Source organism: Podospora pseudocomata (assembly GCF_035222375.1).
Source record: "Podospora pseudocomata strain CBS 415.72m chromosome 1 map unlocalized CBS415.72m_1, whole genome shotgun sequence".
Taxonomy (NCBI): domain Eukaryota; kingdom Fungi; phylum Ascomycota; class Sordariomycetes; order Sordariales; family Podosporaceae; genus Podospora; species Podospora pseudocomata.
In genome coordinates, this window is record NW_026946363.1 from 392,248 (window position 1) to 408,860 (window position 16,613).

General features: G+C 52.3%; 5 protein-coding genes across 5 annotated transcripts; 4 read left to right on the top strand and 1 right to left on the bottom strand.

The window, feature by feature from the left end:
* The first annotated feature begins 68 nt into the window (after positions 1-68).
* QC762_103870 (uncharacterized protein) lies at positions 69-4,043 on the top strand. Its single transcript, XM_062884780.1, has 5 exons — positions 69-1,058; positions 1,294-1,548; positions 1,609-2,369; positions 2,423-2,572; positions 2,627-4,043. The coding sequence occupies exons 2-5, from the start codon at positions 1,329-1,331 to the stop codon at positions 2,936-2,938; spliced, it is 1,443 nt and encodes a 480-aa protein (XP_062747678.1). The 5' UTR covers positions 69-1,058; positions 1,294-1,328; the 3' UTR covers positions 2,939-4,043.
* Positions 4,044-4,170: 127 nt separating this feature from the next.
* Positions 4,171-5,425, top strand: SBH1 (Arf guanine nucleotide exchange factor sbh1). Its single transcript, XM_062884781.1, has 3 exons — positions 4,171-4,577; positions 4,647-4,953; positions 5,053-5,425. Exons 1-3 carry the CDS (start codon positions 4,575-4,577, stop codon positions 5,085-5,087), a joined length of 345 nt encoding a protein of 114 aa, XP_062747679.1. The 5' UTR covers positions 4,171-4,574; the 3' UTR covers positions 5,088-5,425.
* A 646-nt stretch (positions 5,426-6,071) lies between these two features.
* Positions 6,072-11,435, bottom strand: QC762_103890 (uncharacterized protein; the record flags this gene model as incomplete). Its single annotated transcript, XM_062884782.1, has 2 exons — positions 6,072-8,450; positions 8,502-11,435. 2 exons carry the CDS (start codon positions 11,433-11,435, stop codon positions 6,072-6,074), a joined length of 5,313 nt encoding a protein of 1,770 aa, XP_062747680.1.
* Positions 11,436-11,901: 466 nt separating this feature from the next.
* QC762_103900 (uncharacterized protein) lies at positions 11,902-13,879 on the top strand (the record flags this gene model as incomplete). The annotated part of the gene is made up of 3 exons (XM_062884783.1): positions 11,902-12,376; positions 12,432-12,506; positions 12,561-13,879. The coding sequence occupies exons 1-3, from the start codon at positions 12,337-12,339 to the stop codon at positions 13,877-13,879; spliced, it is 1,434 nt and encodes a 477-aa protein (XP_062747681.1). The 5' UTR covers positions 11,902-12,336.
* A 725-nt stretch (positions 13,880-14,604) lies between these two features.
* QC762_103910 (uncharacterized protein) lies at positions 14,605-15,550 on the top strand (the record flags this gene model as incomplete). The annotated part of the gene is made up of 2 exons (XM_062884784.1): positions 14,605-15,201; positions 15,269-15,550. The coding sequence occupies 2 exons, from the start codon at positions 14,605-14,607 to the stop codon at positions 15,548-15,550; spliced, it is 879 nt and encodes a 292-aa protein (XP_062747682.1).
* Between the last annotated feature and the right edge of the window lie 1,063 nt (positions 15,551-16,613).

Genomic DNA, 16,613 nt, shown 5'->3' on the forward strand with positions numbered 1-16,613 from the left:
GCCTTGCCATTGCTTGAGAAGCCAAGCGCATGTGTCGCTTCTTTTCCAATTCCTTTTCTTTGGTTCGCACATAGGTCTCCAAGAGCTGCAGTTCTGCACACGACACGACACAACAGCGGGAATCTCACAGCAAACACCAGACAGACAACCTTTCCATCTCAGCACCCACTTTGCCCAGGGCCGGCCAGAAGTTGAACTTCTGTGGGGGGCGGGTCTGGGACGGATTTAAACTAAGCAGAAGTATTGATTGGGTAAAAGTACTTGGCTGCTGCTGGGCCGCGATGAGACGTGTTAGTAGAATGAATGCCCAGACGCCTTGAAACCAGCCAAATGGCAGCTGTTGGCTCTACGCGCCGCGGCAGGTACTATCGCCTGGTAATAGCACGCTATGTGCACCACGTAGCCGCAAAGTTACTGGGCTGGCTGGGTAATTTTCCCTGGGGGTAATCCGCTAATCCTGTCTTGTCCTCCTTGCTCCCCCATCGTTCTCTGCTGCTGCGCTGCACTCAAGCCATCCCAGAACCAGACCCATCACCTTTAAACTCCATCATCTCGCTTGTCCACCACCACGTCCCTCCTCAGCCGCTGATACGCCCATCCTCTTTTTTCCCCTTCCACCATCCCCAAGGCCATTGTCTGGTCTCCGGCGTGCGATTCTTCCATCTGCGGGCTCCCTTTTGGTCCGACAGCTTCCCTCCTCACCTTCGTCCCTTTTGCCTCGAAACTGCCAGTTCCTTTCGCTCGAGAAGAAACACGCCCAGTCGTGTGCTCGGTCCCTTTCCCGATCGGCCTTGTCTGCGCGCCAATTTCCCGTCTGCACCGACCGTCACATCACGGTTCGCATCGTCCTTCTCGCGACTTTCTTTCTTCATAGCCGTATTCTTCACTGCAGAGCTTCGCGTGCTCCATTCGCACCAACCAGCAGCAACGGCTTCTTCGACAGTTATTAGGCAAAGGTGGTTCGGGACGAGCGAAGTGGCCTCGAAGGGCCATACTCCGCTGAGATAGGGGCTGGGTCGCGCCGAGCGTTCCTTGGATCCGATCTTTGAATCTTAAAGGTGGGTGGGTGATTACATGCGACCGCGTTTGGGGATCTTTTGGGCTTTGGGTGGCTGTGCGGTGATGGGGAGCTTCGGTGCTCGGCGGTCAATTCGACTAGGTTGTTGACCTGCCGTGTCCCATTGCAGCGCCCAACAACACGCCATCGCGCCCCAGAGCTCAGATCCGACACTGCACGGTCTCGAGTTGGCTGCAGTGAATTGAAGGGCCAGTGCTAACTACTGCAATGGATAGGTTCTAACTCGTCTTCATATATCTTACACACAAAAATGGCTTGGGGCACTGAAGAGAGGGTGCCAGCGGCCCCTGGGAGTTCCAAGGAGAAGGACACGCTATCAGCCGAGGATGGAAAGAAGGGTCGGGGTCTTTTGCCCGTGCCATCACGGTCATCGTCTCAAAGAGCTTCACCGACGGCTACTGGCCTGAGCGGCGCAACTGCGAGCGACCCCAGAGATAGCATCGGCGGACATTCCAAGGAATCCAAAGGCAGTATGTTGGGCCAAAACCGCAATGGAAGCGCATCTAGTAACCGTTTAGGCATGGTAACAGGGCCGACAGCCACTCCGGGACAGTCTGAGCCAAACTCTCCGGCAGCTCCCTCTCATAAAAAGAAGAAGGGCGGATTCTTGGCCATCTTTGGATGCTGTGGTGTTCCGGACAACGCCAATGGGCTGGAGGCTGAGGCCCCCCATCGTCTCGACAAGATCCCCGCTCGACCTGCCACAGCCAGCCGGCGAACAGCCACGCCATCGGGAGAGCAACCATCTGGGAGCAAGACGCAGCTGTCTGAGAAGGAGCCCGGTCAGCAAGCACAACAGTCGGCTGCGCAGCCCCAGAAGAACGGGAAGCGGATCTCTGGTGCTAGCACTCAGGATCAATCTACAGTGGGTGATCGTGATGGCGAGTCGAAGCAGACGACGCTTGTCGGCGCAGGATCCGGCAACCCATCCATCTCGGTGGACCCCCCACACAGCGTTACGAGCGCCGACGAGACGATTCACGAGAATGCTTCTGAAAAGGATGCAGAAGGTGATGTTTCTATGCCCGACGCTGACAACTCAAGGCAACAGAACGCCCAGGGATCCGTAAACAACGGGGACGAGCAGCTTCCCAAGGTTCCTCCACCGCCCCCAGGGCCTGTGCCGGCAGTGCCGAATGCGCCAACATCCACGTCAGTGGAAAACCCAGCTGTGTTTGCCTCTGAGCAGCAGCAGGAGAGATGGCTTCTGCCCCCCCAAAGGCCAGAGCACAAGGGCAGAAAATGCCTTGTTCTTGATCTGGATGAGACGCTTGTCCACAGCTCGTTTAAGGTAAGACCTTGTGTCCCATGAACTACCGGTGGCAATATTCTAATGATCACCAGATCCTCAACCAAGCCGACTTCACGATACCTGTCGAGATCGAGGGCAACTTCCATAACGTCTACGTAATCAAGCGACCGGGAGTCGACCAGTTCATGAAGAGGGTTGGCGAGCTCTACGAGGTTGTTGTCTTTACAGCCTCCGTGTCTAAGGTATGGATGGAGTTCCAGGTCACCGTTGAACGCTCGCATCTGACAAGAAAATAGTATGGCGACCCGCTACTCGACCAGCTGGACATCCACAATGTCGTCCACCATCGCCTCTTCCGCGAGAGTTGCTACAATCACCAGGGCAACTACGTCAAGGACTTGTCGCAAGTTGGCCGTGACCTCAAGGACACCATCATCATTGACAACTCGCCGACTTCGTACATCTTTCACCCTCAACACGCCGTCCCGATTAGCAGTTGGTTCTCGGATGCCCACGATAACGAATTGCTGGATTTAATTCCAGTCCTCGAAGACCTTGCCACTCCCAATGTACGAGATGTCAGCCTGGTCCTAGATGTCACTCTTTAAGACGAATTTTCCTTTTCATAGCCGATACCCTTTCATTCTACTACACGTTATTCCTCGGGCCAACAAAAAAAATGGCGTCGATACGCCGGTACTGTCTAATCTTCACAACAATTCAACGTGACGGGTTCACTGAGAAACCCGTCACGACCTTTCAGGGGCCTTGTTTAGACCGGCGAGGCAGAAACCGAACTTGGGACAGAGAACCGAACCCTACTTGAAGCGTTTTACTTCGTTTTCTTGAGCTACACTTCTGGTCACAGGAGGAGGAGGCAGAAGTGGGTAGTCAAGTGGATGGTCTGGCTCTGTCTTCAAGTTTGCTATACAAAAATCGGGAACGCTTCTTTCTTGGGGTGGTGGAGTTTGTTGGTTATAAGTCCGGGTGACGGTTTTGACCCAGTGTTTTCTTTTCTCGCGTTTTTTTCTCTTTGTCTTTTTCTTTTTTTTCTCTCTCGTGGAGCGGGGTGGAGAGGGGAATCTGTTGCCGTTGTTGGGTTTAGCAGGCCAAGCTGGGAAATCAAAGGGAAGAGGGGGGAAGAGAAGAGACCAGCATTGTCAAATATCAAGCCTTTTTTTTGTTGTTTTATTTTTCTTTTTTTTCTCGCTCTTGGTTTCTTTCTTATGTCAATTTTTCTAAGGAACACCACCACCACACACCAACCACACCAATCAATTGACTATACATAAACGAACTGAGATCAAGGGAGAGGGTGTGTTTTTGCTGCTCTGCTTCTTTTGTTTTTCACACAGTACACATCTCCAACCCAGTTCCATATCACGCATACTACAACTATACCATCATACTTCAGTACCCTACTTGCTCCTCACTATATTCTGTAGTTGCGATCTGTTGATTCGTCTGATGTAGTTTTGGGTTTTGTCTTGGGGGGTACTTGTTGCGCATTGTGCTCTTTTTGTTATTATACCTCCACTTGGGTAGCTCGGAGGACGGCTGGTGGGGAGGCATAGAGAGAGCCTCTAGAAAGAGAGGGAAGGTCAAGGGTCCCTGAGGGGATATATGCTGATGAGCAGGATGTGGGCAGCTGGGCATTCTTGTAGGGATAGTGGTTATAAATGAGTTTTGAGAAGAATATAGTTGGAACTGGCAGCCATGCTTTGCTCTTGTTGATTACTCACATATCGATCTAGTGCGGTACACAACCTGAGATGATTCCAACTTGCGATCCAAGATCACCCACACCAGACACCCAGTAGAACTGTATCAGTCAGATTATCTTTAATTCATCACTCTCTCATGTAAGAGCAACTTGAGGTTAAATCCACTGATTGACCTTGCAATGGCCTGTGCGCCACTCCCCGCCAAGCCCCTGCAGTCCCCACGGCCCCTGCACTCTTTCCAAACCGTGGCCTCAATTGACGCGCACGGACCAGGCTGTAGCAATTAGGGGACAGATCGGGCGACGTGCTCGCTAGGACAGCTTGGTGCTGTTGCTTGCTGGCCAATTTCACCAACCGCGACGACTTTTGACTTTCTCTTTTTTCTTCGTCATCAACCACCACTACCACCACTACTCATCACCACAATCGCCGTTGACGCCTTCTCTTTCGGCCTTTTCGACATTTTCAATTTATTTTCTACCAAGTTTAATCCCACACACCACACCACACCACACCAACAATGGTACCTCCCTCCCCATCCCCCATCACCACCACCCCCAATGAAGATGATGACGATACTGACAAGAAATAGTCCTCCCCCCGCGCCTCCTCCCCCTCCTCTCCCACAGGCGGCCCAGCAGGCGTCGCAACCGGCGCCCGCCCGTCTTCCCCCCCCCCTCCAGGAGGCGCCCGCACCGCCATCCGCCGCCGTGCTGCTGCCGACCAAAAGGAGAAGATCGCCAATGCCAGACCCAACAGCACCCGCGCTGCGGGCGCGGGAGGATCGAGCAGCACCATGCTGAGGCTGTATACCGACGAGAGCCCCGGGCTCAAGGTTGATCCGGTTGTTGTGCTGGTGTTGAGCTTGGTGTTTATTTTTAGTGTGGTTGCTCTGCATAGTGAGTTTTTCCTTTTTTGTTCGTATGAGGGGTGGTGGAAGGGGGAACTTGGGACTGGTGTTTTGGATGTGGGATTGTGGCTGACAACAAGGGGAATAGTTATCGCCAAGATTACGAGGAAATTCTCGAGCTAATTTCCTGACACCTCACTCGATGACGCCAACGATGATCTGAGGATACGAGATGAAGAGGGACGGTGGATCTGGTGGCGGCTTGGGTATTATGAAGACGAAAGGCTCACGGAACAGGGACTCCAAGGGTGGTGTTTAGGAAGAGAAACATTTCTTAATCCATCATGAGGACTGAAAATCACTGGGCCAAAAAGGGTGGTGAACTTGGGGATGGTGGGTGACAATTTTGTTTTTGACGGCGTTCACAACATACATTACATATACCTAGGGAACGCGGGGAAGGGGAGGAAGAGAGAGATAATGGGTCGAACGGATGGTGGGATGGCCAAAAGGCATCTTGTTTTAGTCTTTTCGTGGATGTGTTTTTTTTTTTTTTTTGCAAATGTGTACAATGTAAATTTGTTTGTAAGTGGCTGAATGATGGACCTTGTTCTGTTGTGAATGCCATTTAGATGATGTTGCTCTTCGTGGCTTGTGGACATGGTTGCTTATGCTGGGAGATAAGCAGGTTCCATATGAGGCTATCGTTGGGAGAAGCCTCGGGACAGAATCAATAACGGTGATTATACAAAGATATTTATGACATCCACCAGGTAGAACCCTGAATCCAGAAGCTCACCATGTGATTAATCTGCTCCTCAAACTGTTCGAATAAATCTTGATCGCTTGAATTGTAAACCCTCGGGTATATGTGGCTATCTCTCTCTCCCCCTTTCACACCATTCTCCTCTGTTTCTATCCCTGCAGCTCCCCGTTTCTTATACACATTCTTTCTTCATTGCTCCCCCCCCCCACCACCACAGGTATTTGGTTGATACAAAAAGGAAACAAAACAGAGATACAAAATATGTACTCAACCCGCCTTTAACCCCTTAAACACCATAAACCCAACCATCAATAAAACGCCATGATATCACCTAACCCAAAACCAAAACGCCAAAACTGTGCACCCAGGAGAAATTATTGACAAAACCACAAGCACCCTGCTCAGTTACTTCTAGCCCTCTTCTCCGCCTCAATCAACTCCCTCCTCATATCCCTAAACATATCCTCAATCTCATACACCTCCTCCATCGACAGCTTCGCCGACCTCAGCGTGTCTAACCCCCCTCGAAACATCCTCATGATGGCCTTTGCCCGGTCTTCTTCTTCTTCCTTGTTGTCTTTCAAATGTCGTTCCCTTTCTTCCGCGCTCGCCTCCACAGTGGAGGCCGGGCTGGTTTCTTTTTCTCGTTGTTGTTGTTCATCAAGTTGCATTTCTTCTGCTGCTGGTGGGTGGGTGACAGAATTGGTGGGTTCCTCCTCCTCCTCTTCTTCATCGTCGTCATCAAGACGTTGACTAGCGCTAAAGGACTCGAGCGCAATCTGGGATTGAACCTCGTCGTCGTCGCTGGTGGGGGGGTCATGATGCAGGTGCTGGTGTTCCATGTCCATGGCTGCTCCGCTGTCGAGTTCGGGTGAGCCGAGGGCTGTCGTGTTTTCTACAAGAGGAGACACCGGAGGACTTGACAATTCCAGGGAGGAGCTGGGAATCTCCGACAGGGACTGCTCATGCGGGTTTTCCTCGGCCTTCACCCCCGCAGGAGCAGCAACTTGCTGAGGTGCCTGTGTTTGCCGGGGTTGGCTGTCTGGGACCTCATGCTCCTCCACCGGCGGCGGCGTCTCGGTGAACTCGAGACGCGTTCTCTTGCTAGGATCCTGCGCTCTGGTAGATCCTCTCTTTCTCTTGCGCGGCCGGCCTCTTTGTGGTCCCGTTGGCTGCGAGCTAGGAATCGTTTCCAGCTCTGGTGATGCTGCCGAGCTTGACCTGGTGAGTCTTCTGGTGACTGGTGGTATTATAGGGATAGATTTGCCGATTTTCTTAGGGCTATCACCAACCACAATGCACTCCCGAGGAGCCGCCTTAGGCCCCGTGTAGTCGGGAGAGGCAGATGATTGGTGATACTCTTGCCTGTCCACTCGCGCATTGTCCAATTCAACCACCAATCGGAGCAGACTTCTCTCGTCGAGCTCGCTGACTTCGAACGAGGTGTTATCTGCATTGCTGCGTTGGCACGTTGCCGGGGCAGTCGACTGAGCTGGCCCTGCGGACCGCCTTGCTCGGCTAAGGCTCGTCGTCGGAAGAGGACCTGGGCGTGCGTCCACAAAAACCTCATCTGATTTAGGCTCGGGATTTTGACGAGCAGGACCTTGCACGGCCTGGGGCGGTGTTGAGTGTCGTTCCTGCTCAGTCGGTCCCGGAAGCTGGGACCCATTGGTAGAGTCAACGTCCATGTGATCACCATCCTCCCCTGGCAGCCGTGCCTCCTCCTTTTCTTCTCCAGCGACGGACTTTTGAGGAGAAAGGGCGGGAAGTGATACCACGGTGACAAAACCACTTTGACCCGATGGATCGGGGACAGCATGGCGGGAAGGAAGAGGTGACCCTGAGATTGGCGAGGAAGAGAACTGCCACTCCTCAAGCAAGCTGTGACTAGCAGACCTTGACCTTATCTCAGCAGCTAGCGGATTGCGTCTCGGTTCTGGAGGTGATGAAGGCGGATCAGTCATGTCGTGTCCCGGAATCATCAACGGCTGCCCTCGGCGTGGGGTCGGCGTTGACGAGACATACTCATCAAACCGAGCATCTGGCTGAGGGGTGGCCGCTTGGGGTGTTGTGATCTTCTCTGGAGCCCGAGATGTCCCTTCCTCGGTTGTTTTGGCATGTCTCCTTGACCTGCCTGGGCTCGACCTGATCTCAGGGAAAAGAGCAGCGTTCTCTTTCTGTCGTTCGCGCACTTCCTTCTGTCTTTCAGTCAATGCCTGTGACTCAAGTGCATTCATCTCCGTAGCGGCAGGGCCAATGGCTGCAAATTGGATCTGTGAATCATCGTGTCTAAGCTTTGGCGCTGCTTTCCGACGATTGGCAGCAGCCAGCTTTCTGACAGGTGATGTGTCGACACGGCGCTTGGTCAACGGGGTAAGCCGAGTAGACGCTGGTGATCTCGCTGGTGACGAGGTTGCCCGCGGAGTTCCGCGTCGGCTGCTAGATCGAGTGGACATCCTCGGCAGGCTGAAGTCCTCGGACGACTCAGTAAACAGCATTTGCTGCTGGCCTGCAAACTGGGAGCTGACAGTTTCGAGACCTGGCAAAACAATGTCGGTATGAAGTTGCATCTGGATGAGTGATGCTTTGAGGTCCTCTGGATACTCCAGATGCCCAACCTTCTCAAACAGCCTATTCCACAAAGAAACGGCAGAGTTGACTATGGACCGATGACTAGAAGCAAAAGACGCGCAGAAGAACCGCTCAAGAAAGTCGAGTTGCTGAGCTGGCTGCTCGATCTCAGTGATCAACGAGGCTAATTTATCCCAGAGGGTTTTGGTCTACTTATTGTGAGTAACATAGCAACGAAGTACCGGGGTGTGTGTACTCACTGCAGCAGAGACAGAAGCAGTCTGACTGCTAAGCTGTCGATTGCTGTCCTGAAGCCAGGGGATGATACCATCCTGGAGGGTGGCCAATGTTCTCAGGAACAACTGGCGATTGCACCTGTCAAAGAAGCTACCAACTTCCTTGAGAAGATGGATAGTCGGATCGGTATCGGTGGTGTCAAATGTGGTATACCTGTTTACCAAAGCTTCGTTGGCAGCCTTGTAGAGGTTGTCAAACGTGTCAAAAGAGGAAGAACGAGATCCAGCAAGAGCAGTACCCCAAAGACGCCGCCGGGCTGCATCCACAGCTTGCCGGTCCCGTGGCTGTGTTGCAACGGAGATGAGTTCAGCCACGCATCTCAGAGTATTCGGGAGCAACGCGCCTCCAGTTCCCCCGAGAGTGATCTGGTCCATCAAAGCCTTGGATAGGGGCTCAATGATAACTATCGCTGCTCCTGCATCTCCAGTCTCTTCCCGTACTCTTTCGAATAGCGCATAGAACAAAGACTCCCAAGGCTTCCAGGGGAGGCTCGGAGTCGACCTGATGCCGCGTTCGAGTACCTTGACAATGTCACGATATTCATTGCCAACCGGAGTATCAGTCCCAGATCCTGTTGAGTGGTGACTGTGGTGTTGTGGATCGAGCCAAGGAGTGATCTGCTCAGCAACAAGCAGCCACGTTCCCCAAGGGCGAGGTGTCTCTTGGGGAATGGTTGCAAGGAGATCTTGTGCCAGGTCCATCTTTGCCTTGTCGGCCTTTGAGGCGAAGAAAGGGGCAAAAATTTGACCAAGGAAATCCGCATAATCCTGATCGTCCAATACACCAGGTGGGAGTGTTGACAAGCTAGAGAAGAGCGTGTAGAGAGGGGCCTTCAAGGCCCCTTGAGCTTTGCTGGGCTTCTCGGTAAACGGCAATGACCCCAGAGAGTTGAACATAAGCTTCAAGTACGATTGTGCAGCGAGAAGGAACTCTGGTCCCTTCCCCTCGGGAACCCCCTGCTTCCACACGGTTTGCAAAATATTAAAAGATTCTGTAACAAAGCTGGTGGTATCCTTTGATACCTTGATCTCCTTAGCCGCGGCAGAAGCAACAGTAACCACCAAAGTCTCCCAAAGCTTGTATGTCGTGGTGTTCGTTTGGGCGAGAGCAATGAAGTTTCGCTCAAGAATGTTTCCTACCAGAGGAAAGACCCTCCCAACACTGTGTCGGACCCATTTCGAATCAAGAGGCGGAAGTTCGCTCGGCTTCAGATGTGTATTGTCCTGAATGCGGTCTTCCTTCCATCTCCGCGGCGTCGTGCTGTCAAACAGTCCAGCGAGGATGGCAGTGGCTTGCTGAAGGTTGTCGGCGGCAGCTTCGGAGGCCGGGTCGAGAAGCTTCTCAACGATAGGCTTGACACTACAATCCCAGTATCGATCCAGAAGTGTTGTGTTGGTGTTCGGTTTGAACGTGTAGTACAGGAGATTGCAGATGGACCCAAACACTGCCTGCCGCAGCTCCTCGGTCATCTTTCCAGGACCTTTTCTCCCCAACTGCCCTGTCAGGGGCGTGACCAGCGTCGAGATGTTCTTGTTAAACGACCGATCGTCGGTTTGTACAAAGTAAACAAGACGGTTCCAGCCACGGTTGGCGGCGATCTTGGTGGCAAAGTCGGTGCTGTTGAAACAGCCCTGAATGAGAAGAAGCCAGGAGCGCGAATGCTCCCACTTTTCTAGAGGAATGCGAAGCAGTAGTAGGACCGCACTCCAGATATCTGGAACCACTACAGAGTCTTGTTTCTCCTTGATCATAGCCTGGAGCCTCTCATAGTAGTACTGGATATACTTTTGGTCCCCAGAACTGGTATTGAAAATCTCAACAACTTTTCTCGATAACGCCTTGTCGTGTCCGATAGTAAAGGCCAGTTCGAGACCAAAAGAGATAGCCGATGATCGAATTTCCTTCAGATTACTGAGCATATCGGTAAATAGATCCATCAGCCAGTCTGAATGAACTATCATGTATTGCCTCGATTGCTTGACCAGCTTCCGGTAAATGAAGATGCGGGACAGGACGATGCTCTTGCCTGTAAGATATTCCTCGATCCGGCGCAATGATGCCACTATTCTCCCAACTCTTTCCGCCGTGATGACTTTTGCTGGGAAGTTTTGCACGGACAAAACCTGCATAAGACGGCGGGCGATATCCTTGGGAGTGTCAGGATCCTCGAAGGACCGAATGCAGTGGTCGACAATGAAAATGGCAAAATCATTGCTTATGGACGAGGCTATCGCGGGAAAGTGAAGAAATGTGATGAGCATATTGAGGGCGTGGTTCACAAGTATCGAGTCCAGAGCAGATTCCGAGGTCCTAGAGACAATATCTCTCTGAATAAACTGCATGAAAAGCCCCATTTTCTCTTGCAACGCCACGCGGTCTGGTAGGTTATTCGATGTCTTGAGGGCCCGGGTCAACATCTCGTATGAATCCACCTTCGACTCGCGGTCGCCTCCGGCCAGTTGCTGGATTGTGGATTCGAGCATGGCGGCAAGGTTGACTTTCGGGTTGGATGGATCGCAGGGGTTGCTGCTGGATGGGTCGAGAAGGTTTGGGGCGTGGTTTGTGATTTTAAGAATCGATTTGATGGGCTTGGACGCACTTCGAGGGAGGGAAACCGGCGTAGGATGTTGCTTCACTGCACCCCCTTCCCCGTAGACGGGAGCCTCCTTATATTCGGTTTGGGCGGAGAACCCAACCTTCTTGCGGCGGCGCGAGGTCGAGTTCGTTGTGGTAGAGGAGCTTGGGGACTGATGTCCCGGTGGAGTGTGGACGGACTGGAGGGAGCCAAGAGTATGGTTGAATGGGACGGAAGGCTCATGGTGTGTTTCTCTCGGGGGAGTTGGGGGTCGTGGTGGCAGAATACTGAGGGCGGTAGATAGGATGGCAGGAGATGACATGTTCGGCGGATCGAACTGTCGAGAGAGGCTCTGCGCCGAGAGCGATGGAGAGTAACCCAAAGACCCAGAAACCCAAAGACCCAGAAACCCAAAGACCCAGAAACCCAAAGACCTGGCGACCCGTCACCTGAATACCGAAGACTGACAAAATGGCAGACACATTTAGAAAACAGAACTGGCGATGGCGGCGATGAAAAGGCGGCCCAGCAACAAAAAGACGGTAAGGAGCGTGATGTCGGCTTTGGTCGTACAGCAAATGTGCCTATGTGGTTGAGCCGCTGGAAGACCTTGGGCAATTAAGACTTTTAACGCGGTCGCGCCATGTCTCCCCTGGTCCTTGGACGCGTCAGGTCGCGACTGCACTTTGTCAAAGGTGACAGCCCCACATTCAGCCCCCATCTTTTCTGGGGATGCATCTCTCCAACAGGTACTTGTACCATGTAACAATTGAACTTGATGAAAGATCATACATTCCACTGCGGGTTTCCACATTGTTGGAAATTAATTGCATCTGGTCTGGAGTCTCCATTCATCAATACCAAATTTGAACAAGGCCGGCTTGGAGGGTCTAGTCAGTGTTTTCCCAGCGACGGCTATGTATGTATCTATGTACCTTGTACTTGACAGTTGCCTTTGAAATAGCCCCACCCAGTTGTCGACGACGCTCTTTCACTTTCAGACCGCCAGTATGGGCATCTTGGGAATCGGTATAAACCATTCATGAGTAAAGCTTGCTTCCACTTTCTTCCTATATTTTATTGCCGCATCTCAAGTTACACGCCAGCACAAATTCTCGTCAGCCAGGCCATCTTTTAAAGTAGGGTACCCAGCTTTTGGAGTGGTTCTTTATTGTTGCAACAGCCCATCCTAGAATCAAATCTCCAACTTTATCACAGTCGCTATGGCACAATCTGCTTCTTTCGGAAGACTTACAGGGCCTGGTAAGGGAAACTCTGGGCTGCTACTTGATGAACGCAAAGGCTAAGATTCCGGTAGCTAAACTAGATGCTGTGAAGCAGCTTTTGGGGTCGCTGACAGAGGATCTTGAGACCAGCTCCCTAGCACCTCAACGTTGGTTTATCTTCCCAGCGGCTCTTGAGATTGCCTCTAACAAATTTGAAATAGGACGAGATTCGATCCTTGAGGAGCTGAAGATATATGGCCGGGACCCCAACTGTGCAGATCCTATCTTCACCAAGGAAGGCATCAAGACGCTAGTCAGACATGCTTTTGACAGTACGTCAGTCAACACCTCGCGCGGCGCCCTCAGGATACTTTGCAATGCTCTTCTTCTTGCACCAGAGACGCGACAAAGATTCGTCGACACTGGATATGCGGCCAAAGCAAGTGAGAAGCTGAAGGAGGATAACTCCGACGATGAGTTTCTTGTGGCTAGGCTGCTTCTTATCTCCACATACAACACCAATATCGACCTCCCCAAGCTCATTACACAGCACGGCCTGGCGGATTCCATAGCCAATCACCTCGCGAGGCATGCCAAACGGCTATCCTCGACAAACAGATCAACCACTGCAAATCCTATGGATTCAATGGCCCTAGAAGAAACCCTCAAGCTTACCTTCAACGTCAGCCAATTCTCTCCTAATCACCTCGCCTCTTTCGAACCAGCAATTCCTCATATTATCACTATCCTGTGTAGTCTTGACCTACCTTCCCCCCACATCAAGACCCCTCTTGGACCGCCGTTTGGACCCGCAGTCAACGCCGTCCTAAACCTGGACCTCTCAACCCCAACCGCGAAGGAGTACCTCTACCCCGACAGCTCACCATCCAGCTTCTCGGACCGCCTCATTAAGCTCCTCTCGCTCTCTATCAAGGCCTACAAGAACCCAGATCTCGAGCAAATCGTCACTCCTCTGGTCTGCGCCCTCTCCCTGGTCTACGAGCATGCCCCGGCCTCCGTCAAGCAGTCCATTAAGTCTGCTCTCCTGCCAACAGAGAAAGATCGCGAAGACGCCCTCGGCAAGGCTGACACCTTGCAGGGCCACCTCTTGAAAAACTGGTCCAACCCCGAAGCCCCAGAGCTAGGCAAAGCGATTGCACACTTGTATTTTGACTTGTCGAATAGGGACCCGCACAAATTTGTCAAGAATGTTGGTTATGGATATGCTTCTGGTTTCTTGTTCCAGAACAACATCAGCTTCACCCCGGAGGAGCTCAACAAGGGCGGCGAGACTGAAGTGGAAGGCGAGGATGGCGTGAGGGAGATCAAGAGGCCGATCAACCCCATCACTGGGCAGTTCTTGGATACGGAAAGGGTATCTGAGCTGCCAGAGATGACGGATGAGGAGAAGGAGAGGGAAGCGGAGAGGTTATTTGTTTTGTTTGAAAGGCTTAAGCAGACCGGCATCATCGATGTGCAGAATCCCGTGGAGCAGGCCATGCGGGAGGGACGGTTCGAGGAGCTCCCTGACGACAAATAGTATGGGTGCTTTTGGAGTAGCTTGGCTGTGAAGAGGGGAACGGGGGATAGTTCAGGTGGCAAGCAACCTCATCTCGGGATGACGGTTGTTGACGGCGACACTATCCAACAGCTGGCACTGGTTTCAGACATATCTGTTTATTCGTCGACGAGCAGGAGCATTACCTAGGCAACCACGATACCTGAAACCGAAGCTTATAAGATCCAGATTGGTCCCATGTAATAACAAAACAGGACGTATGGTCTAGTGGTTAAGACGTCTCGGCTGCAAAATGTTCGTTGCCTTGAAACTGTTACAATGATATAACAGGTGAAAGGGTTCGAATGATACAATGCTCCCTGAGAAGGTCCCGGGTTCGAACCCCGATACCGTTCAGTTCCTTTTGGCTTTTTGGATAATCTGCCACATTTGCTCCTTCCTGCTCTTGCACTCCGGTCCTTCCCTTCCGGCTGTGGTCAAGGAAGGAGCCCGGGCTTGGCACGATAAAGTGGGTCTCCGGTCCCGAAGAGTGTGGAGCTCCTCCCTCGGGGAAACTGGTGATTTCATGACGTTGCACTTTTCTGTCGCGTTCAAATTACTTTCAACTTTCCAGCCCAACAGCTCTTTTTTTGACAGCTGCAGCTTGCGAAGACTACAACGCACTACTCTTCTCTTCTTACTTCATACGGTCATTTCAGGCGATAGTTTATTCATTGGTTTATTGTTTATTTCTTCAGTACAACAAAATGGACGCCGTACGCACCACCCTCCAACCGATAACCCACAACCTCCCTGCCCCGATTCGGGACCTGGGCGTCTCGATCATTGGGGAGAAATGCTACAAATCTCTGCTTCTCAATATTGACGTGGAGGACACCGAATGCCTCAAGTACGCGATTAGCAAGGGTCTCGGAATTGGCATTGTCGGCGCCTCAGCGATCGTCAAGGTGCCGCAAATTGTGAAGCTTGTCAAGTCCAAGTCCGCCTCGGGAGTCTCTTTCCTCGCCTACCTGCTCGAAACCTCGTCGTACCTGATCAGCTTGGCATACAATGTTCGGAACGGGTTCCCCTTCAGCACTTATGGCGAGACGGCCATGGTTCTCGCCCAGAACGTGCTCATCACAGTTTTGGTCCTGCACTACAGTGGAAAGGCCAGCATGGCGGGTCTGTTTGTTGCTGCTCTGGCGGCCAGCGCCGTCACGCTTTTCAACGAGCAGACCTTGGGCATGAAGGAGCTGGGTTGGTTGCAGGTTGGAGCTGGGGGCATGAGTGTGGCCAGCAAGATCCCCCAGATCGCGGCCATTTGGAGCCAGGGAGGTACTGGGCAGCTCAGTGCCTTCACTGTAAGTTCATTCGGCGGTTGCAGTGTCAAGATGGGAGAACAATATGCTGACGGCGGTGAATGAACAGGTCTTCAACTACCTCCTCGGCTCGCTCACCCGCATTTTTACCACAATTCAAGAGGTGGACGACAAGGTTATCCTCTACAGCTTCGTGGCTGGCTTTGCACTCAACTTGGTGTTGGCGCTCCAGATGGTGTACTACTGGAATGCGCCCTCGGCGAAGGCCCAGGGCAAGCGCAAGGAGGCCCTTCCCGCCAACAGCGCTCTCACCCCTTCATACGCTGAAGTTGCGGCGACCTCGACGGCGAGACCTCGCAGCAAGGGCCCCACGACTCGCCGCCGTGGTTAGGAGCTGGATCCGTTTGTTCGAGAGTATCCAGCTCATAGATCTTTCATGAAACGCACTGCTGGATGCCTCGTCTTTTGTACCATTGTTGGGTTTTGCTTTTGGGCGGTCAAATTCACCATCGCGGCTTCGTTTTGGGTGACCTCATTTATTACCGGGCTTCTTCTTCCAGCTCTCGTGCTCCCTTTCAGGGTTTTTCAATGGTCTCTCTTGGTAGCCATTGGGTCTGTTCTTTGGGTGATGTGGGTTGCCGGAGCTGTTGTTGGGGCGATATGGTGTCCATATTCGCAGCGTTTCTTTGGTTTTCTGCTCCATTGGTTTCTCTTTTTATGTATGATAAGGGTTCTTTGACAGCGACACAGGGAAAATGGTCAAGTGACGGGCTCATATGAATGACATATCTTTTTACGAAACACCTCAGACCATGGTCCAATTTTTCGACATGGGGTCCGGGAGACTGCAGCGAGAAAAACGGCTTGTCACGGACTTCCGAGTCTGTATTGGGCAGATGTTCCGGAAGAGCCCCGCGGCTCCGGTGAGCGGAGTGTCGTATGCAAGAGACGACAGAAGCAGATCACGAGAGATATCGAAAGTGGTTGGGGCATGAAAGCGTCTGTGGTCCAGACCTCATTCGGCATCGGATTGGACCCCGATATTCCCCGCAGAGATTTGCATAGGCACACAATGCAAGCTGCAAAAATTATTGATCCTTGACTGGGTTCGACATCAAAGATAAGGGACATGATCTGGGAAGTCCATGTTGCATCAGCAGCCGCCGAAAGGGTCTGATAGGGAACGACAATAGGGTTTCTGGGGTGGTGCATGATCAACGCCATGGAATTTGTTCAATGACTGCAGGTTTTCGGCTTGTTCCATCTTCTTTGTTGGCCACCCTTTGGGACATGCCCACCACTCATGGCCCTTCACCGCCGCCTTTTTACGAGAAAGTTTCACCATCCGCAACGATAACTTCTCTTGACCCCCTGGAAGGAGGAAAGGTAGCGAGCGGTCTGGCTCTTGAAGAAACTGTTGCCAGCAACGCCAAGGATCACACTACAGCGAAACC